The 24,640-nt window shown below is 26.5% G+C and overlaps 2 protein-coding genes across 3 annotated transcripts; both read right to left on the bottom strand.

The window, feature by feature from the left end:
• Positions 1 to 286: 286 nt before the first annotated feature.
• On the bottom strand, positions 287 to 15,020 carry LOC114127554 (uncharacterized). 2 transcript variants are annotated; one of them, XM_027991824.2, is made up of 3 exons: positions 14,923 to 15,020; positions 5,059 to 6,320; positions 287 to 3,093 (listed from the first exon to the last, which is right to left on the bottom strand). In XM_027991824.2, exons 2-3 carry the CDS (start codon positions 6,180 to 6,182, stop codon positions 2,712 to 2,714), a joined length of 1,506 nt encoding a protein of 501 aa, XP_027847625.2. In that variant the 5' UTR covers positions 6,183 to 6,320; positions 14,923 to 15,020; the 3' UTR covers positions 287 to 2,711. The 2 variants fall into 2 exon arrangements, with proteins under 2 accessions (XP_027847625.2, XP_050064103.1); XM_050208146.1 differs by lacking the exon at positions 14,923 to 15,020 and adding an exon at positions 10,277 to 11,033.
• A 1,256-nt stretch (positions 15,021 to 16,276) lies between these two features.
• Positions 16,277 to 23,588, bottom strand: LOC114127527 (pre-mRNA-splicing factor CWC22 homolog). The gene is made up of 11 exons (XM_027991789.2): positions 23,182 to 23,588; positions 20,578 to 20,632; positions 20,021 to 20,243; positions 19,825 to 19,953; positions 19,545 to 19,739; positions 18,415 to 18,556; positions 18,192 to 18,338; positions 17,566 to 17,783; positions 16,844 to 17,124; positions 16,668 to 16,769; positions 16,277 to 16,609 (listed from the first exon to the last, which is right to left on the bottom strand). Exons 1-11 carry the CDS (start codon positions 23,258 to 23,260, stop codon positions 16,570 to 16,572), a joined length of 1,611 nt encoding a protein of 536 aa, XP_027847590.2. The 5' UTR covers positions 23,261 to 23,588; the 3' UTR covers positions 16,277 to 16,569.
• Positions 23,589 to 24,640: the final 1,052 nt, after the last annotated feature.

Raw genomic sequence — 24,640 nt, 5'->3', positions numbered from 1 at the left:
ATTGTTGATATTATTTTTTATACAATTCTCATTTATAATATAATCTGAATTTTTATTATGTCTGTAATAAAAAAGCAAAACTGGAAAATATCATCGGCGAAAAGAATACTGAATAAGTTTGACTGAGAGTTGACTCGACGAAATAGTTACATATCGTTGACGATAAGGTTATTACTGTTATTATAATACTTAAGTACCTACTTATGAAGTGTATAATATTACACATTTAATAATTGTATTGGTTTTATAAACAAAACAGTAGTTTTTCTAATAAAAGTTTATTATATTTTAATTAACATGTTTTTTTTTTTTTGAGGAATACACACCAATGCATCAAACTGCAAATATAATATATAATAATAAAAACACAGAAAGATTCATTAAGAATGAACATATGATAAAAATGTAATACGCGCCAAGGGATTAGTTAGACGGAATAATAAAATTATTAGAAGAATGAGTTTGTAGGATACATATGTAATAAACTTACAGTACATAATATATAATAATAACTTAATGATTAATGATACAAAATATCAACACAACTTCACGTGTACCTATGTCCTATTATACTATAATTCTACTATAATTCACGTATCAATTTGAGGTGATTCGGCCGTCAATCAAACATTATACATAAACATAGTATGTACACCCGGCACACGAATTGTGTGATGGAATGACGTGAACGAGTTGTATATCTCGAAAATGTTTTTGTAGTAAGACTGCCAGTACGGTAAAATATTTTCCATTTATTTTGTTTTTTTTTTTATTAAAATTTGTGAGATACTGGATATTGTTTTAATTTTTATCTATTTTTCTATCATATTGATATTTTAACTATTAATAATAATTATTGTAATATTAAAAAAATAAGTCAATAACAAGCTGACATAGGTACACCACAATCTTTGGTCATAATTCTTATAAACATACAACATTTATAACCTAGAATCTAGATAATTAATAAATAGTTCTATACTTTATATTAAGATTTCTGTACTAAAAGTACCTGATTACTATAATATAAAAGTCTATATATTATTATTATTATTTATATAATAAGTTATCAATAAAACGCAGATTCGTATGCATTTGCATATTTATTCTGGTTGATCGTATGACATGTTAAGTGAGCACAAAATTAATTTCATGACAAAACGATTTAAAAAATGAAATTTTAATGATAACTTATCATTAATCGCTAAAGTAAAGTATACACAATAACTAATAAGTAGGATTAGAATTGAATTTGAAGGCAAATGTCTTTCTTTTTTTTTTAATAATGCATAATCAAGATCTATCATAATTCATGATAAAATATAGGTATAATTCTTGTACCTATAACAATGTGTTTCATTTAATTTTTAAGGTAATGGGTAAGTATTTTTTACTCATAAATTTTTTTTCTGTGTTTTATTATTAACTAATCATAATAGTTTTTTGTACTTATATAAAATTAAAAATTATACAGTAGGTACAAATAACACGACATTTTCTATCAGAAGCCATCATCAGAGTTAAAAATCGAAATTTTTTTATACTATTTATTGTGTATACATATACAAACAAATTCACACACACACGCATATATATTATATATATATTATAATATAAGCTTTCGAAAACAAAACATTGTCACTCATCAATATCGTATGACGTATATTATTATGTTTAAAATTACATTTAAATTATTTATAAAGTTAATTTAACGTTTATTAAAATATCCGTAATTTATTTCTATAGATTAAAATGTGTTTTGTTATGGTTGTTAGTAAATAAATACTTTTTTTTTTGCTTTATTTAAATTTTTAATGATTTTTATTGTTTGTATTACTTTCAAATTCAAACCCAACTAACAGGTAATACCTAGTTAATTGTTATTAGCTTCAATTGTTTTAATCGATTTTTTACGAAAAGTAATTAAGAAATTTGTTTTAATATATTTTAAATGAAAGGAGGTATACGGCATTGCGATATAACTTATAATATAAACAGATATAGGAACACCGAACATTCAACTTTTATACCTAAAGCTAGGTCCTCACTATCCGTTTTCACCGATTACCAACGGACCAGTGAAAACGGATAGTGTTGACCGGCTCTAAGCATATAGATGAGTCCCCGTCATATTTATTTAAATTATTACCTATATATTTTTTCTATTATTATGTTATTTACTTTTATAATACTTATGCATACATGATATAATATATAAATACAATAATATCTACTCTTTTAAGCTGTAGCTTATGTTCAAGAACGAGTTCATTTTTAACAATTTGAATTATAAATATGAAAAATCAAAAAATTAATAAAAACAGAAAAGAAAGATAATAATAAATACATAAATTTAGATTTAAAATTATAGTGAAAATAACTAAAGAGAAATACAAAAACATAATTACGTAATTCTGTATAGATGAAATAACTTCAGTATCAAATTAAAATTAAAATTGTCTACACTCAAAATTGTCCTATATTAATAAATTAGTTTTTAATGATTTAGGAGGTTTTAAGACAATGCGACTAGTTATACATTATTTTTATCAAACAATCCGGAGTTAATATTTTTCTTTGAGGTAATCGCCGTTATTTGGGTTAAACAACTTTGGACTTACATATATATATTGTATTAACTATATTTTATTTTGTCAATAACTCGAGCACTGCCTACACATTAATATATTTATACTCGCAGTGCCTAATATTTAAAGGTAGACCCTTATTCTTGCCATGTTCACGTTACCGCACACAACGCAATTAATTTTGTCAACTTCCACATCTTTAGCTTTCGGACATCGTTCGACATTGTCTGGGACACATGTCTCTATCAAGTGGCGGCACGGCAGATTCATAAAATAATTTCCACCCATGCATTCTGGCCGCATCCAGAACGAACCATCGGGCTCAAATAGCGGCATCATGAAGCCGTTGATCAACTTCCTGCAGAGCGGACAATCACGAACTGAGAACGAGCAATCCACACAGGTCGCAATATGTAAACACGGTATCAAAACGACGTTGCGCATCTCGACGCTGCACACGGTGCAATCTGTCATGGTGGTCGGCGACAAGACAACTGTCGATTCGCTGTAATATAATAAATGATATAAGTGTTATATATTTAATATAATGATCTGAACCGATAATAATGTAATAACATATAATATAGGTATTCAAGTGCTTATAATATAATATACTTTATAACTAATATAATTTATTTAAACAAAAAAAAAAAAAAAATGTACTTATTTATACGAGTATTCAAATTTAAAAAAAATAAACCTACTCAAAATCCACTCTCAATTTTCTGTAGTTTAAATTGTCGAGTAATTAACACTTGCCCCTTTTACTACTATCGATAATTTTAAAATCCATTGTACCCAATTAAAAATATTTGAATAAAAATGTAAAAAAATCACTTACATTTTTATCACTTTATTAATATAGGTACCTAAGTATATACAAGACCAACTAATAACGAGTGGTGGCAAGAATTGCATGATTATTGCAAAATAACTTATAATCTTATCTTAACCGTTAGTTAAAAAAGTGTGCGGTTTTAATCACTATAAGTTTGAGGTATTTTGTTATACAATGACCGATAAAGTGAGCGATTTTTGTCTATCGACCTTTTTAAATTAAGTTAGGTTATGAAAATGTATGGTTACAAACGTTTTAAAGTTAAAATTTTTAACAACATTTATAAAAATGGAGAAAATTAGCAAGTTATTTTGTTGTTAGAAATTCATAAAAAAGGTTTGTTATTAAACCTAAGATTTGAAAGTGTAATATAAGGTTTTTTTATATATGTTTTTCAACCAACCCATAAAAATTACTGGAAAGGCAAATAAATTTTTTTTGACCATTTGGAATTCAAATTTTAACTTTTTACATTCACCTGTAAAATAATTATTTCTTGTCCAACAATTTTCGATATTTTATTGTATTTTATAAATAAATAACAGTGAATATTATCATTGTATACTTGAAATGTTCACTTAATATTTATATTACCATTTTCAATAGAATTTTCTATAACTATAACTATCTATAGGTATGACACATTTTTAATTTTTTTTTCCATAATCGTTGATAAAAAGTTATTGGCTGGGTCGAAATTCTCAGAAATCTAATATAAGATCCTAGATATAATATAAGTTATTCTTATATGTGTATAAAAAATATTTAAAATAGATACATAAGTACGTTTTTTTGCATACATTTGAAGTTAGAATTTCAACGTTTGTTATAATACAGATAAATATTCGTAAAAATTGCTATTAATTGCAAACTATTTTGTTGTTAGAAATTCATAAAAACATAATACTATAATAACTAATAAGTTATTCATACTTAAATCACAAAATCTAATAAATATATAAAGGCAATTATTTTTTATAGACATTTTAAGTTTTAATTTGGACGAAATTCCTTATTTGAACGATAATAAACAATAATTATAAATTATAATATAAAAACATTAAAAACATTATGATTGATAATTTAAAACTTTAACATATATTATAGACGAATTATTATGAATTTTGTTATAATATTATTTTTATTTTAATATATTATTATCTATTTATACTGTAACGTTATTTGTAGAAAATTTTTAACATATTTTGAGTTATAAGTTTATAATAAAATTATAATAAACGACTTTTATACATATATCAAAATACAAATAGCAAAATATACATTAGTGATATTGGCTGACTGGCCGTTTTCTCTCAGAATCGTTGTAATAATATAATGATAAATCATTGAGTTCAAATGTAACATACCCATAATAGTAACACGCTCGTTGCTCAACATCTGATGTACAGCAGAACAGTGCCTACTCAAATGTCATTTTTTTTTTTTTTTACTATAACCCGACAATGGCAGATAATGACATAATTATTAAACTAGTACCTATATGTTACATTTTGACCATTTTATACAATATAGTAAGCAACGATATCAATCAAGTGTAAAAGCGTTATACATAACAATGTTATTTAACCCTCCTTGAGTTACTGTATCATTACGGAATTATAATATACTCACGTTAGTTTTTGACCGGTCACGACTTTGCAAAAGTTGAAAAAATCTCCCATAGGAGGTGTTGGTGGTTTCAATTTCAATGAGAGTTCCATGACGGTCTTATTGGTTGACTCTTTTTTTTCCTTCTGACAAAAATTGTGCGTCGATTCCTGTACCTCTTTAACATAGTCCTCGCCCTTTTTCATCAACAAAAAATTGCACTTCGGTGACTCCTGAGCGTGGTATCTCCAAGGGTTACTGACGAATTCATTGCTCAGAGTGACCTCGTGATGACAACTGAAACACGTGATCTTACTCTCGCTAATCGGACGGCGCGCAAAGTCCTTGAGCTCTTTTGTTAATTCTTTCCAGGTCATCTGTTTTGGATTCGGGAACGTATGGTAGCCGGCTTCCGCCATCCTGTTAATCGCATCATCATCATACTGCGGATGACGCTTGCGCGAACGTAACACCACGTGCAACGACACGCACCGGTTGCGTACAAAAACCGAGAATGGCAGCTCATCGTAATCTTGCGGATGAACCATTAGCAAGCCCAGCTTTATGAGCACGGTCTCGGTCACGGCCCTGTGCAGTAAGTTTATATACCTTTTGCGGTCACACTTCTTCCAAAAGTCCGTCAAAGGTTTGAAATATCTCATATCCATCGACATCTCGCAAACCCCTATGTGAGCGTGTAACATTTCGAGAACGGTCGGCATAATCATTTCCGGTATTCGTATTGAACACCGACACCTGGTGCATACGTATTTCATGTCCCATGCCAAATTTAAATCCATGCCGCAAGCGGCTACTAGTCCCACCATGTGGTCCGGCATTTTCGTCGTATCTATAGAAGATTTATCTATGAAACCGAACTTTCTGCCTTTGGCCTCTATCGGTACGCACTCAAGGTTTACCGCTATGATGGTGTGCAGCAGCGGCCCCTCACTGTGCGCTTTCAGCAGTCGCTCCACGTATGGGCGCACGACGTCCATAGAGAACTCCGACATCCGGTCAAAATCAAAGTCGTTCCAATCGCATGGCCCGTACGATTCCAAGGGATTATTATTCATATAAATTTCTGCATGCGCATAGAACAGATCATCGAAACGATTGCTGTCGTACTCTTTTACTTCCTTCGACATTGCGTATAAGATGCTCTATTATCCAAAAAAAATTATTGGGGGAGGAAGTTTATATTAATGTGTTTATTGTATTGTGATAATATGGTACGCAATATCAGTTTCTTTTGATAACCGGTTAATGATGGTGGTGGTAATGCTCTAAACAAATACAATTAATAGATAATATTATATACAAGCAAAAATACATAAAATGTTTATAATATTTTTTTTTTACTTTTTTTTATCAGCTAAATGTACTTAATAATACTTATTTCAGTCAACTGCAGTATTTGTTTGGACCACTGATAATATTATGACTATCAATGAACACATGCATATAGTTACGACATGCCAAGGTATAATAGGTTAAAATACATTTCTGACGGTGCCGTAAAGTACATAATATGTTCTGTTATTCAAACTTGTTTCTGCTAGTATGCTGGTGTTTAAAATTATAGGTAGCCAGGTAAGTAATTTTTAACGATACTATACTTATATATATATATAAAACAAATTAAAGTCAATTATTTTTTTTTTGCGATTATTAATTATTCAATAAAGTAGGTACTATGACAAAGAATTTTGTAAATTTGAGAATCATATTATCTATGAAAAAACGTTGCAATAAAATCCCTTTAAAAAAGTGCATACAATCTCAAATATAGTATAAAATTAAATCACATAAATACACTAAAAAAACTTTATATCAATATATAAAATTTTAACAAATAGAGTGTAAAATTCGGAAGCATAATAAAGAATACAATTTAAAAATATAAAAATCTATTAAGTGAATGTATTAATTTAAAAGTGTTATATATTAAGTATAGCACGCGTAGAGTAAAATATTTAAAGACGAAAATAAAAAATAAAATGATCATAAAATGTGTATAAATCATATTTATTGATAGAAGTTATTAAAAATAATGAATAAGTAATAGAAAAATAAAAAAATGAAAATTCGAAAATCGTTCATTCAAATTTAAGTACCTATTTGGAATGTTGAGAAGAATCTATTTTATACAATAAATAAAAAGTATTATATTTTTCTATAAATTCCCAGCTCTAGACATAATTATTACCGCACCTAGTTAGGTAGTTTGCTAATTGCCTATTCCATTATCATAATATTTTGTAAATGTAATATTGTTATATACTACAACTGATTATATAAATTAAAATTAAGTTTTAGTTGTCCGACAATTATATACATATAATAGAACAAATTCAAAAAATATGTAATAATCGTCATCAGTTTTGTGAAAAAAAAGACTTCGTATTCAAATAATTTTCTCCAAAATAATAAATCTTAACGCCACGGCCGTGGCTCTATACATCTACATAACACACTGTTTATACTTTAGAATCGATAGAATAGAATATATATAGTTGAAATCGTTTATAATTACATAAATTACTTATATTGTAATACATAAGGTCAAATATGAGTGGCTGTAAAAAGTTTGAGTGGTACTCAATAAAAAAAAAAGAATAAGAATGATCTTTTTATGACATGCTCTTCTAGTCCAATAAAATAACTGGATTTTTCTCGTGACAAAAGTGACGATAAACAAAAAAATTACCAAAGTTATAGTTACGGATCATAGTACCTATCTCAAATTTAAATACAAACAAGTAAGCTATTATAGTATTATGATTCATCAGTACTTTTGAATAATATTACCTAGTATATACCTAATAAGCACATTCATACAGAGGTGTATAATATAATAATATATAAACAATTATATATATTATACATGACAATAATTATAATGAAAAAACTGTGTCTTAAAAATATTAAGTGCATCAAAATTTAATTTCCAAAAAGGTAAGTCTTAATTAAACCACTCTCTTATATATTATTTAATAAATTAAGAATACAGTTTTAAAATTGTTAATTGTATAATAAATCACAGTTTAACTATAATCAGGCAAAAATATTTTAAGTGATCACGTAGTGACATCAGCCAGTCAGACCTTAACGATAAGATGGCTGCACAAAGTTGTATATTAAAAAAAAAAGTTTATGTATCAACTATGAATAAATAGTTTTATATTAAAATCAAATAATATGAGAGTAAGAATGTATAATTGTTTTATAATTAATGCACTGTGAGCGAAGCGGATAAAAACTTTTTTGGCCCTTGAATTCAATTCCTGGTACCTAACATAAAATAGCCCTATCGTCCCTATCCATCCTTAGGCCACTGATATTATCAAAAATACATTTTAAGATAAGATAAAATCAGTTTTAAATTATGAGGCTATTTAAAGTTCAAAAACAAACTTAAAAAAATAAGAAAAAAAACAACACGATTTTTATAGAGGATGTCAGCGCACTATTTGCAGTTTTCTCTCTCTGGCCCACACGCAACACAGACAAAACGCATTTACGCAGAATCATTTTTTCTATGTTTTTAAGTAATCTTAGAGTAAAATCATTCATTACAAAAAAAGTATATAATAGTATTTTTGAGGGGATGACAAATCGATGTGTACTATTGGTGTAAAATATATATACTTACAATACATGTTATACCTACTTATACGAATATATAATTGTCTATAAGTTAATTTAACATGAAATTGTATGAATATTGATATTACTTGAAACGATAAGTGCGTGCTTGCACAGTATGGTTTTTATGTAAATACCACCTAACACCAAGACAATTAGCAAAACAATTAACAATAGTAAAGGTATAATATGTTTTCCGTGCATCGTCAAACTGCGTAAAAGCGTGAGTTAACTGAATGTCGAGGAGCCCGTGTAGTTCACCAATTATTAGGATCCGAAATTGAGCCTATTAATAATTTATTTTAGATGATTTATTTTTTATAACCATTTAAACTATTTTTACACTTTTACAGTGTATTTATTATTTAAACATCAAATAACAAATTTAATAATTTGTGTAATTCCATGGAATATTTATCAAGACGGAAAAGTTCTTTTGATCATTTGTTAGTATGCGGCGAGCTATTTGTTATAATTACGCATGAACGCTCGTGTGAAATGTTTGAATGTATACAATATATAATTTTATTTTGTCATGTTTGATTTTAATAAAGATTAAGTGGTTTGTTATAGTCCCACCACTTAGGTTTATTATCGCCTCGCCAATTACGTAATATATACATAATATAGATATACCAATACATACAAAATAATGAGTTCATTTATTGATATTTACTAATCTAATAATTCGACGATGTATTGATAAAATATTTTTTAAAAAATTAAAATTAAATATGGAATAATAATAAATACAATGTAAAAAACGTATAAAATGCATTTTAAACACGAACTAAGGACGGACAAATACGTAGGTACTGTGATGTTTGATCGATATTAGATATGCATTATATCGATCCATATTATGTAATAAATATCTATGATAGGTACTTTATAATAATGGCACTTTTTTCCATCGAATTATTAGATTATTTATACGATGTATTTATTGTTATTATGGGCGATAACAAATCTGAGTGGCGGGGCTATAAAGTTTTCACTCGTCGAGACTGCCGCGGGTCTATAACAAATCTTCAGTACCAAATTGAAATGAATACATATTAGGTACATATCTCTGATTAAGTAAGGTAAATTATTTATTAATTTAATAATGTAAAAATGTATTATTTACGGTTATTGTCTCCATAATTTTCATGAAGAAAATTTAAGTGTAATATTCATAATAACAATTATTTTACTATCGTTAATATAGGTAGATACTAATATTGTATACAGACATACAGTATGCTATTTCATAAATATAGGTATTTTGGATTAGACATTTAGTAAAGAATTGGAGAATAAAAACTATAGAGTATAGAATGAAGATTCAAAATACAAAATTGTATGTACGTAAGTTTTAAGTAGGTACTAAGTTGAATACTTGAAGTATTACGTAGACATCGTCGAACGACTCAAACGCGCCTTATTCCTTATGAAAATATGATATTATATTAGGTTATACAACGAGTATTAGTGTATTACAGGCGGTTATTGGTAACGAGTACTTTTTATTTTTAATAAATAACATCTTAATTTTATATCAAACCAGCTACTTTTTGGTTGTGATTAGAAATTAATGCAATAACTGACTTACCACGACACGAATAAGTGCACGTATATAACTCCTCTACGACTCCTGTAACGGTTGTATTAAGTTATGTTTATAATTGTTACGATCTAAATATCTAATACTTGTAACTTGTTGACGTTTCTATTTTTTACGGTATAGTGTACGTCGATATTCGGTCGTCGCATCCTGGTGCCTGGGATTTGACGACAGCGCCAAATCCAGACAGTGGTGGACACGAGCAGTGAGTTCCTAAGGGATTTCGCGACGACGTCAACACCGTTTACGCACATTCTACAGGTCCACCCCAAGTAGACCGGTGTGGAGAAAACGATGGGTGTACAACGACGAGGGTTAATTTTCCCGGGGAAACGGTCCTTGAAAACACGGGAAGCGAGACGAAGTATTGATCGGCATTAAATTTAAAAGGGCTCGAGTGAAAGTATACGCTTTATTACGATCTCTCCATTTCAACTGATTCGCCGCGACGATTGATTGTTTGGAAATGTCGCTGGGTTCAGACTCACTTTCAATAATACGCCCGTTATGTTAATGCTGTTATTATTATTATTATTATTTTATGGGTTGACTGCGTTTTCCACATTTTCAAAGCTAATATTATTTTAGTAGCAGGACGTATGTAACGTACACACTAAAATAGCATTGTATAATGCATATGCTGGGTAAAAATAGGCGAAGAGCGATACCCAAGGGAATGGCTAATAGTTGCGTCCTATAATGGTAAACATTTCTTCTAAATTACCTCCTATGTTTGTTTAGGATACACACTACACATTAGTGAAAAATGTGAATCACAATAATAAATGTTGTTTATTATAAAACTTTATTATCCTTTTTATTCTTACACATAACGTCGTAATTGCATCATAACTACAGGCATATTGTTTTACAATTTTTAATTAAAGCACTAGTAAAAACTTGAATGTTATACTCATTTTTTAAACTCAATTTTTTTAATTTTCAATTGCTATTTTTAACCAGTCAACAATAATATAATATTATTTTATAAAAGTGTATTATCCCTAACCTAACCCCCCCCCCCCCCCCCGTCGGTTCACCACTGAGTGATGATAATATTAGAAGTAACATAATGTATTATAGTAACATCTTAAAAATATATAGTAATTATTAATTAGGCTGCAACGATTATAATATGCTACTAGTATCTGAAAAAAATAATAACTTGCGGGGTCCTGTTACAAAGACGCAAGTTGACTACATTATATACGTACCTACGTCCTACATAATACCATTTTATCGTGATATTTCTTGTTACTAAAATCTATGACTAATTACAATCAATAATGATTTTTATAATAAAAACATATTAAATACACCTATGTTTTATTATTTTTATCTTATAGTTTTAAATTTTTAACTCGACTCATCAATATTTAAGTATTTATTGTTTCTAACATTATTAATAAAAAGAAATAATTAATTAAAATTATATACTAATTAATTTACAAAAATAAGTGTTTATTATACATTATTCTATTGAATATAACTAATCATTCTATCAATTAACTAAACAATAGGTAATAGAAATATGTATATAATAAATAAATAAATATATATATATATATTGTGTGTGTGTGTGTGTGTGTGTATTAATTTATACTTAAACTAGTTATTTAATACCGCTCGCATTGTTAAAGTGTTATAGATAAATTATAAAAAATTTTATTGAGTTATTTATTGTAGCTATACTGCATAATTTTTTAGTTTTATAGAAGATTGATACCGTAAGCGAAAATCGATCGATCGTCCCAGGTGTAAGGATATATTATATTGTTTATAAATATAAATTATTATTTCTAGTTGGTAGGTACATAGGCAAAACAACAGGTCAGATCTGTCAGAAAATGACTTAATTTAACGCCGACTGCAGGTTTTCGATCTCAGAAATCATACAGAGTGAGTACACAATAATATATTATATTAAACAAATGTATTTAAAAAAATAATAATATACTTTTTTCTAAGTTATTTTTCCGAAATTTAGTGTTGGAAAAATTTATATTTTTTCACATTTTACAATAATAATGCACATAATATGGGACGTATAATATTAATTTCTTCTACAAGAAAAAAAAATACGTTTTAAAAATTATTTTATTGAAATCAATAAATATTAAATAAAAACTATTTTTAGGTAATATTGTTTATATTTCATTTATTTTAATATAATTGTTCGATTGTGGAGGAATTTATACAAATGTTTTCGTTAAATATATGCATGTTTATAGAAATAAATAATAAAAAAGCGGTATCGGCTGATGTCTATAGGCTGTAATTTTGTTAATGTTGTTGTGACACGTTATCTGCACCTCAAATAGGCTGTTGCATTTATTAATTATTGATATATTTTTTTAGAATACAAAGTAAAGCATGAATGAAATATAATAATGAGACACTATAACTAAAATATAAAAAAAAAAATTATTTATATCTAGTATATCAAATATTACCACGAAAAATAAAGTCTAAATAAATATAGGTAATTAAAAATAAACAAATTTCAATAAGTAAATTTAAATTTAAAATATTTTGACATACCCTTAGACAAATGTCTAGTTTTGCCTAATCTAGGTAATAGATTATTAAATATAGTTAAGTATAACCTACCTACTTTAATGGAAATCAAATTTAAATTATTTTTATAATGAGTAAATAGTTTATGTAATTTTTAGTTTAAATTCAACAACCATATTTTTATATAACTTTGTATAACTATAACATAAGTAATCAATTATGTAGTATCTATCGTTTTTGGAATTGTAATTATAGGCTGTAAAAAATTATGCTATTGAGACACAAGACCTGTTTTTGACCCTTTTAAACCGGTCGCGAATTACCTTTTAAATAAAGTTTGGAACACAGGTAGTATGCACCAGTCGAAACTCAGATAAAACCTTTTTTCGTAATTATCATTAGGAAGCAATAAATATGTAGTCCCAGAGGAGTGTTTTTCAGAACCTTAATCTCTCATGACAAAAAATGTTAACATTATTTTAAATACTTCTTCTCAAACATAAATCACTTAATAACTTGGTTTATAACATTATAGCTACCTAAATTTATCAGAATTTTACCTACATAAAACATGGGTTATAATTAACCTGTTGGTTTTAAAGTAAATTATTATTTGTACGAGAAGATCTAATCAAGATAAAAGTAATTATTATTGCTTAATGGACTCTCAATGCAAAATCTTAAGTATGTCCCTGAATCTATTACATTAAAAAAAATATTAATGTCACTAATAAGAAAAAATATTGTATTGTTACTCTATAAGGAACTCTTGTACGTGTTTACTATAAATAACAAGTATTTTATTTCAATATTAATTAGGAAATGTTAATTGCTAACCTCCAAGTATGCGTAGAATCACTATAATATTCAATTCAGTTTTAAAATTCTATGTTATAGTAGATATATTCATAAACTCATATAACACTGGACAGCGGACTTTATATTAAAATAACAACACCTATAAATTTATTTTGACTGACTGGCATAGATGGATAAACATCATTTACTATTGATTGTAAATCATTCACCACAAGTATAATAGTTAGAATTATTTTACCGAACGATGTATTATGATCACTAAGACCAATATTGATCTATACCACCACCGATTATATCATATTTAAAATGTTTTAGTCTTCCTTATTCGTAGATTAACTACTTAATAGTTTAGTGTACTTGTCATAATATACATTCATACTATAATAATATTATGTAAAACCTGTTTAGTAATGTAATGACATAATGAATACTAATTACAAAAAAATTATAATAATCATAGGTATCTACTAATGTTTAATTAATAGTATTAATATGATATTAAAAATATAAAAGATATTATCCGTAATATTGCAAATGAAAATTAAACTTCTAATTTTGAAATATATCTATGTAATATATAGTATTGTCAGTTGTCATGTGTACGATGGGAAACCGGAAAATTCCCCCCCTCCCAGGACTACAGCAACTTTAATTTTAAACTTTTATTATTGATAATAAAAATAAATAAACATAATAATACCTTAATAAACATTTCATTCAAATTTTAACTTAACTTAAGAATAGATTTGTTGTACATTTTACTTTTATTTTGTAGTTTGCGGAGAATAAACTTTTTTTTTTAATGCTCTTTTTTGTTATTTAATTATGCCCCTCCTGTTAAATTTTACGTGGCACCCATTTAAGTTAGGTAGTCTTCAGCTTTATGATAATTATTTATTTTTAAAATCACTGTATAATTTTAATCAACATTAAAATAAGTAATATAGGTACCTACTCTTATAAGTTGCGTTCAACATTATTTCGGTAAACTTTTGTCGGGATGAATTATCTTTTGATAAAAAGATTAAAAATAATATATATATATATATATATATGATACCACGAAATAAACATGAACCAACAAGAGGAAAAGTATAAATTTAACAATAAAAACATGAAACAATTAATATTAGGTAGTTAACATGTAGTTGGTGTGAATAAGAATCGTGCTTATATATTCTAATATAATAATCTGGAACCACGCACACACCGGCACAAGTTTATGCTAGTAGGTGGTAAAGGCATGCAAAATGTATCTACCTTAATACGTTAAAGTCTTGTAAAATTTATAAGATTACCTTTTAAATGTAGTTATTGGTTTGGTTACAGCAACAGATGTTAATTGCGATAGACGATAATAGGCGAGCTTGACTTGTTAGAATCTACTCCGACTAACCTGGGCGTACGAGGACTGCAAATAATCCGATCGATTCGCGACTGCGCATTTGCGCAACTTTGCAGTGTTAGTTTTTGTAAAGAGCTGTATTGTCGTAGTGAAAACGATATAAAACGATATCACACTTAATATTAAGTAGAAATTTATTCGTCTAATAGTTTTAATTTATATTTTTATAATTATCCCTACTAATAATAAGCTTGCAAACTTTCAATACTGTAATCATAGAAAAGTGGAAATTCGCTTGAACAGTCAAATTGTTAAGAATCGAGTAAACTACATTGATAATTACTGTTACCAATATACAATTATACATCTATGTTGGGATAAAATTATTAAAATGTCAATATATGTCCAAATACGCATTCAATTTCCCGGCGGGTAAAGAGAGAGAGATCTGTATAAGTATCGCCAGGAACATATTCTTTTTTATACAAAAGTTTACAGAAACCTACAAAATCTTCCAATTAACAACACTTATTAATCCATACGTATGTACTGTGTACATTTCCTATGTCAAATCATCATGTTTCTCTATCATAAATTAATCACAAAAAAGTGAGAATATAAGATTTAAGAATAACATTTAAATAATTTACTAAGTTAAAAGATTATATTTAATGTAAAATAACTAAGTAAATGCACCTATTATTAATACTTATACTAAATTAGATTCATAAAATTAAATTAGATACCTTCCTTATTCCGATTTTTCAACGATACAGCTATTGATGACTGCAATGTATTATTAACAATTGTATCGATAATATTTTATCTCAAGTATCATAAAAAAAGGAAATTATATTTTACAAGCTAAATAATTTTGGGTTTTAAATAAAATCTTGATATGATAAATAAATATATAACTATTAAATGACAAATGACGATTGAAAGTTGTTGTAGGTAAAAGTTAAAAATACGGCTGTCCCTAAATCCTTAAAAAATATGACACCCGAAACGATAATATAACCTTTTACCACCTAATTATCAAATTCGTCTTTACCTAGATTAGCCAAGCTGAAAATATTGGAATAATTACCGCTCAACAGTTCAGATTTGTTGAATAACGGGGACAAATTAAATCAACTCAAAATGTTTTGATATTAAAACTGTTTATTGATAACAAAAAAAAATTGTCAAATTAAAATATAATAGTACTTGTATAATTAATTACATTTGTATATTCTGTAAATTGTTAAGTTATAGGTATAATAGTAATGATAAGAAATGTATTATATTTAGTGAAATACATTCTCTTTAAACAACAATTATATCGAAGGCTAATAATAACAAACGTGTATCCCTGTTCAGAATTAATTTAAATAATTGATACATTTATTAAAAAGAAAAAAATCAATAATGTTAAATTGTACAAATTAAACGTATCATAAAAATATTTTAGATAAAGTACGAGTATAATAATAATTCATGTGATATTTTAAATTCGAATATAATATTTAAAGCTTAATTATGTAGGTACTTATATATAATTTGTTAGGATTGCTGTCACTGCAATTAATGACAAAAAGTCGTCAGTCGTAAAGAATAATTAAACGGGTATACCTCGTAAAGATTCTCTGAATTCAACACTAAAGTATAAGAGATTATTAATAAATTATTTAAATTTTTTAAAAGATTTACACTTACATTAAGTTAGGAAAACCAATATCCGTGAAAAATTGATCACAAAGTCGAAAATTGCCGTGAGTGTTAAACGGAAATAATCCAATAAATGATGTTTGTAGAGAACTAAAATATAAATTTAATATTTATATTTATATAATATACAAAACTTAAATATTTATGAAAAATAAAATACTCACGGACACAGAATACGTTCTTTCACATTATCGCGTCCCATATATTCAATTAATTCATTGAACATGGTCTTTAAATAAACTCTTGTAGAGTAAGTTGTTTCGCTTTCAGTCAGTCGTACTGTTGAAAATACTGTCCAAGAAATTGAATCAGAATATAAAAGTTGAGCGAAAAATTTAGCGAAATTCACTAATTTGTTTGGGTTGTACAAATGGATAATTGGGAAGCTTTGCATGAAAATAAATTCTAATGATTCAACAATCAAATCATTCATGATACAAAAACACTGAAAAATAGAATAGACATAAGAAAAAATATGATTATGACATTTCAAAGGACTCTACGTGTTTATATTAATACTTGTTACTTTACCCATTGTACACATAATTAGCTAAATCCTTCTTAAAACTGTGTAATAAATATTGTGACTAAACACAATATTTTAACTTTTAATTAAAACAACAATGATCATGTCTTCTAAGTTCTTTAAGTAATATTTAGAACAATAAACTATTTGTATATTATACTTAAATGTAGAATATAAATAAAATAGATATTAATATAGGTTCATACATAAATATTTTCTAATACATTTTATTTTATTTCAAATAATTGAGTGAATAACTTACATAGTTTACTGTGTAATGTGTATAGTAATGGATATCGGATAACAAATATTAGCGTAATATTTAATAAAATAAATAATATATTTTAATTTAATATTTACTTGTATTATATCTCCAAAAAATTTATTGTATACAACGCTATTTTCAAAGCAACAATCTAAATATATAAGGCACAGTTTCATCTCTTGACCAGGTTTCAGCTTAATTTGCTTTAATTCAGTAACGATGTCATATGCAGATAAATTCAAATTTACTATTAATTTAATAGTTTTTTTTATCGCTATATTACTGCTTAATGAACAATTGTTTGTTTCTGATTCTGTATTAATAAATAATTATTAAACATTAAGTTATAACTAATCATACAGATACATAGTATAATGTTAAAATATTTTATATACAGTATATTGAGGTTGAAAGAAATTTCAATTTATCAGTGTATAACATATCAAATTATCATATTATTATAATGTCAATGACAATTGATTATTGTTCACAAAAGGAAAAAGTATTAATAATAATAATAATAATTGAAATGAATGATAAAAAAAATATATTTATTATATGTAATATCAGAAAATTATGTTATTTATAGCATTAAATAAGCTTAAAATGAGCATTCTATTTGTATAGTATAGTTGAAACATGATTTTTGTTTTAATAAATATTTTAATTGTACCGAAAGAAACTATTAACGCTAACTATTAACAATTATTTTAATTCTTACCATGTTCATCTTCATCGTCAGCCATTTCATCATAATCGTCTTTTGAAAAATGGTAAACATTTTTACATTTTGATTTCAGGGCTTGCTTTATATTATTTTCATAAATAATGTCATTAGACATATAATCTAAATCAGGCGCAAAATAATCTAAAGAACAAAACATAAAAATGAAAGTATCAAAACAATATTATTTTGATATTAATTATATATAATGAATTATTACCAAGTTCATATTGACAATCGTATTGGTTATTTAATTTCAATAAATGAGTATACTGTTTAAAAGGATCTACTACACGAAAGTGCTGTTCGTATTTGTAATGATCTCGATATTTTGTAATTATAATTCTTGCCAAACGTTGAACCTAAAATACCAGTGAACTATTTATTATAAACTAATGTACCCACGTCCTTCATACTTAACTATTTATTTTAAAATTTCTTACAAATCACTAATATCAAATAATTTGAAATTTAAATTGTTGAATATACATATGTAGTAGAATCTATATATATATTCACAGCACTTAGTGTATTTAAGATTTCCAGAAAAAAAAAAATAGAAAACAATTCGAAAGGGTCTTATAATGTATAGCATTTAGGGAAAGTACTAAATTTAATAACTTTAAATTTAATAATTCATTAAAAAAGTAAGTTTATGTAAATAGACAATTATTATTCTTCCAAACAATAATTTTATAGATATTATGATACAGTCTCGTAATTTAAAATATTAAATAATATATACTATATCCATAACTATATTATTTTAGCAAATGTTTAAGTTTTCAAGTAAAGTTTTATAAAATTACTTTCATAAAAATCGTAGGTTCACAAGATAATGCAAAAAATAATTTGTTAACTATAATTTTATATTTTTTTTTATAACCAATCTTATTATATGCTATAGAATATAGATAAACGACAATAATAAATAAACATTATTAATTTTTAATTGCTCTATTTTTTTTTTTTTTTTTTTTGTAGTATAAATATATTATATACATACTACTTACAAAACTTATAATTAAATCTAATATTTTAAACGCAGTTAATCGAAAGATTACTTATTGCCTATAATAATAATTATATCGATTGTCAATTTCAATTATTTTAATAATATTAGTTAAGAATGAACAAAATATGTATGACAATAATAGTATATCCCAAAAATTAATAATATACAGATATAATAAATAAGCAGTATTTTTAAATTGAGCTTGAAAATTATATTAAAAAAATATTGATAAGCAAATAATTAATACTTTTATAATATAAAAATCATTGATATTAGAATTGAGTAAAATTATGTAAGTTATTTATTATAGTAGGTAAAAATAAGTATCAATTTACCTTTGAATCAATCCGTGTATCTTGCGAAATAATTTGCAGTATATTAAACGTGAGTTTTAAGTCTAATTCATTCAACGGATTCGAGTACAATATTTTACCACATTCTTTGAAAATTATTTCTATCATTTCCATCGATTGCACTGTTAGTGATGGTATAAGTAATTTAATAATATCCATAGCCAACCAGTCTTTAGCCTAGATTAATAATGGACATACATTGTCAGAAAATGTGTACATTTGTACATTATTCAAATTAAATATGTTAATTAATATAACTTACAACATTATGATTAATCATAAACATTAAAAAGAGTATTGGAGACTTATACTTGTACTCTTGGTTATATTTGTGTGCATCCAAGAATACATTAATGTACCTCATCAACAGCAGTTCGACCACGTTTGGAAACTAAATGTATAAGTTCGTTTTTATTAAGGAGCAAAATTGTTTTTAACAAAAAATAATACTTGTCTACCTGGAGATTAATATAGGAAACCAAAGTAGCATACATATTTGTAGTTTCGGGTGATTCCAATTGTGCGTTTAATATAAACCGACAAAATAGCCCTTTACCACGCACAATATTTAGTCGCAACAATTTATTTCTTGTACATCGTATATTGCCTGGGTTTAACTTTTCTATTGCAGCTGCAATAGATAATTTCAAAGTATCCCAACTTTTTATCTGTTCGGATACACTAATAAAATAAAATAAATATACAACGGTTATTAAATATTTTTAGATTTAGTGAACAGAGCAATTGATTTTACACAATAAATAGTTGAAAAAAATATTTTGATTTTTCACTTAGATGATGGTTTATGACAGAAAATTAATTTAATTAATAAAATACATTACAATTTACAACCAATTTTTTAAATGTACCCCATTATTGGCTATTAAGTGAAAAATAAATATGGCATACTTTTGTACAAAATATAAATATAAAGATACTCAGATAGCCATGAATTCGTGTTATAAATAATTTACCTTATTTATTAAATCTAATAATAAAATAATTGTTAACTTACTCGAACGTTTTATTTTTATATTCGCTGTTCATTCTTGCGTGATTATTTTTAGAATCTGTAATTAAATATTATACCTAATTAATAAAAAAAGGTGTAGGTATAAGGCTTACATGTATTTTATAGATACGAGTTACATTATAAAAATGGATTAGTATTCCACAATATCACTGTATTAAAAATGATAATGAATAATAGTATAATACTAATTTAATTTTCATACTAAATGCTAACTTTAAATTATGAAGATAGGAAATAAATGACAGTGCGATTGTAATAGGAAATAAAAACTCTTAATGATTTATTTCATATTTACTGAAATTATTTATACAAAATAATAAATACATAAATGAACCTCTAAATTTTAAAAGAGGACTATTGTATGATGTAGAGGTGCAAACATGGGAAGTTTTCTCTTGCCTATATGGACGGTATCATTTTCCTCCAAAAATAATAAACTAAAGTATTTTATTTTATGTAATAAAATTATAAAACACTAATATTAATAATACATAGATAATTTAAAGAATTAATTTGTAATTGTATTATACATAATTCTAAATTATCATAAAAATGAATATTTTGCTATATTTTATCAAAATGGTTTTTAATTTATTATATACTTAATGTTTGCCTATACTTATACAATATATAAACATATAGAACAATATTTTGGCCAAAAATGATACATGATCAAATTAATAAGAAGGCGACAATTTCTTCTTTCGATAATAGTGAGAAATGGACGATTGACTGATATGTATTTTGTTGTTATTACCTACTTATTATTATTATATTTTTTATTTTATTCATTTATTTATTTATTTATTTATTTGAGGAAAAAGAACAGTGGAAGAGTACGGTATTTCATTTTTAAAAAACAGTTTTGTTAATACATTAAAAAAAATTATTTTTAATCCTCTGTTATTATTATGTTTATATTTTTTAAATTTTTATATGAAAAGTTGAGTTTTGAACCATAATTCATATAGTAATTATAAACTAAAACTTAAATATTATGACCATAATTATTTAAAATTTAGATGAGTGAAGTGGAATGGAGCGTCACAGTAAAATATTTGTACACGATTGCTCTAATCTTTTATTTTTTATTTTAACTATAATATATTATACAGTCTATAGATGTATGCACAATACATACAGTACATAGGGTTGCCAGATTTTAAAATCATCAAACCAAACCGGAACATCATATTAAATAATCTTTTCTTTTTTTTAGTATAGCTATATGGAAATAATAATATCCGTTATTTTATTAAAAAATACAATTTTTTTTACAACAACTAAATTTACTACATTTACATTTATCAATTATTAGTAATAAGCTGATATTGATACTTTTCCATTGAATAAATTGTTTTCAACAAAGCTATATTATTCTTAATTTTTTCATAAAATTCATTACAAACAAGTTAAACCAAAATTAATTTTACACACCATTAGACCTCGTACAGTATTTTTATTACTACGATACTTATATAATAATATAATAATATTATGTACAATATTATTTTATGTTTTATTATTGAATAATACAATATTTAAGTTATTTTCTCTCGGCTTCCATTAACAGGACAAAATTAGTGAGCATCCAGGACACCAGGACATGCTGTTAAAACCGGTACTAAATTGGAAGGAATGGCAAGCATAACAATACAGATATTTTATGAGATGGGGGGGGATTAAAGGTACATGATAAAAGTACCACCCGTAGATTAGGTTTTTACAATTCTGAGAATAATACGGGTGTGTGATACATTTAATAAAAACATATATACCCACGTGTGTTTGTGTTGTCTCCGTCTTAAACACGTAGGACATATACAAAACGCGTTTACGCAGTCTTAATAGAACTCGCTCAATTTTGGTTCTAGAATAAATATAGTCATAATAAAATTTAATTGTGATAATATTTGTAAATGTAAGACACTGCGTTTTTTACATTATTTCTAATATGACGTTTAGAAATAGTGAAAACTTCAACGTTTTTAAATGACCTATTACTTTTCAAAATTTATTTTTTTTATAAAAAAAAAAAAAAAACGCTGCGTCTTGCCTCAAAAATGTCGAGGGCGATTCAATTTTATAATATGCATATTTACTCTAGAACCAAAATTGAGCGAGTTCTATACAGACTGCATAAACGCGTTTTGTATTTGTCGGACGTGTGTAAAACGGAGACTACACACGCGGGTATGACGTCCTCTTCAAACTCAATACTTAAAATCTAATTAAATACATGTTAAATATCGATAAAATATTCTAATTTGAAACCTTAAATAAAAATGTATGCTATAACATATAAAAAACTGGAAAGAAATTCGATTTAAATTTTAAATGTTTATTAAGATAACTGCAAGGGTAATATACTGTAATATAAAATATCGTCATAATATTGATAGTATCTAATAATATAATATGATGTAAGTAATAATTGATATCATAGTAATATTGTAAATTACCATAGTATGATGATGGATTAAAAAGTACCTACCAATAACTGTAACTAATTATTTCACACGATTTAGACGATGATAATAAACACTATACCATACTATGATATTATAGGCGATAAGTCATACTCACAAAATCGTTGGCGGCCATAATAAACTGATAAATCGAGTCGAGGCTCTTCTTCCGTGTCCGAAGAATAAATTTCAAACATAGTTGTGATAGCGACAATAATAATATTATTATCAAATGCGAGCGAATAACGTCGACGGAAAATTCTAAAGTGAAACTACGGTAAACATGCTGCATGTGGCGCTCGATAGCGAGTGGTGAACTGAAGAGCGGTGGCACAGCAATCTGAACTCTGAACGCAGCAATCGGTGGTCTTTGGCGACGGTGATGAGCGGGCGGTCGGCACGCGTCGCAGATGGCGACGTCGTCCGACGTCCGTCGTCGCAATCGTTGTCGGAAACATATTATTTTTTGTCGCATAGAAGGGAAATAAGACGGACCCACGTTCGCATTAGTTTGTTGCAGTGACCTTGAAAACGGTGACTCACTGTGTTGATATATATAACGGGATGCAGGAGTACACAAATAATTGGACGCAATGTCGAATAATGTATTAATGTGGACGAACCCTTAAATCAACCTTGACGCATTTACAGCGTGTACGCTTCCCACCCTTTACGCGCTACGCTTACCTACCTACCAAGTAGGAATCGCACAAGAGGGAGGGTTGTTATATAGGGGCTCGGTTATTTTAGAGACCCGTTGAATTAAAATGTTGATAAACTTATTAATTATTATGTATTAAATAATATTTTACAATATATATATAATACTTTGGTTACCTAAAAATTATAATCGTGTATGAAACACTCATATCGCTTGTAATGAGTCGTTACTGTTTTCAATTAAAATGATAAGATATTTATACCTATCCTCTAGGCTAGATTTAAAAGTGAATAAAGAGGTTTTATTATGCTGGTAAATTCACTGAAGACTAGTCAAAAATCAATAACGGGTCAAGAATGATTAAAAATAAAACTAAATTAAACTCACTTGCAGCTCTTTTATCAATGAAGAATGCTTTTACTTTAGTAATAAAAAAGCAATCGATGATACCATAGTTGAATTTATAGTATTTAGCTCGTAAAATAAAACTTAAACTTAAATAAAAACTACTCGATAATATTGTCAAATTAAAATATGTATTGAAATTTTGAATAAAACTCTCAAATACATTTATACAAGGGCCCAAAATTTGATGTAGAGTGTTACTGGAACATGATTAGCTCACTAAAAATTCAGGGCTATTACCGATGGACTACTCCCGAGAAACAATATAAGTGGTATTTATTTGTTATTATTAAAGATCATATTTATATTCTCTTAAAATCCTTAAAATGTGATGTATTTATGTGTTTAAAATAAGTAATTTATTTCCTTAATATTCCTTTAAAATACCGGACAGGTATATGATGTTTTATGCCCTTGAAAATGCAAAATATTTTTTTTAATATGCTGTAAATTAATATCTAAAATATATTAAAACTATTCAGTTTAAATGTATTTAGTTAATTTGGTTACA

The sequence above is a fragment of the Aphis gossypii genome, chromosome X (assembly GCF_020184175.1).
Source record: "Aphis gossypii isolate Hap1 chromosome X, ASM2018417v2, whole genome shotgun sequence".
Taxonomy (NCBI): domain Eukaryota; kingdom Metazoa; phylum Arthropoda; class Insecta; order Hemiptera; family Aphididae; genus Aphis; species Aphis gossypii.
This window is presented reverse-complemented; position numbering and strand designations above follow the sequence as displayed.

Coding starts and splice junctions, on each gene's coding strand:
- LOC114127554 (XM_027991824.2), bottom strand. CDS start 6,182: ATGTCGAAGGAAGTAAAAGAGTACGACAGCAATCGTTTCGATGATCTG. Junction 3,094..5,058: donor GTGACCGGTCAAAAACTAAC/GTGAGTATATTA, acceptor ATTATATTACAG/CGAATCGACAGTTGTCTTGT.
- LOC114127527 (XM_027991789.2), bottom strand. CDS start 23,260: ATGTTTGAAATTTATTCTTCGGACACGGAAGAAGAGCCTCGACTCGAT. Junction 20,244..20,577: donor TATAAAAATAAAACGTTCGA/GTAAGTTAACAA, acceptor TTATTTTATTAG/TGTATCCGAACAGATAAAAA. Junction 19,954..20,020: donor TTTCCTATATTAATCTCCAG/GTAGACAAGTAT, acceptor TTATACATTTAG/TTTCCAAACGTGGTCGAACT.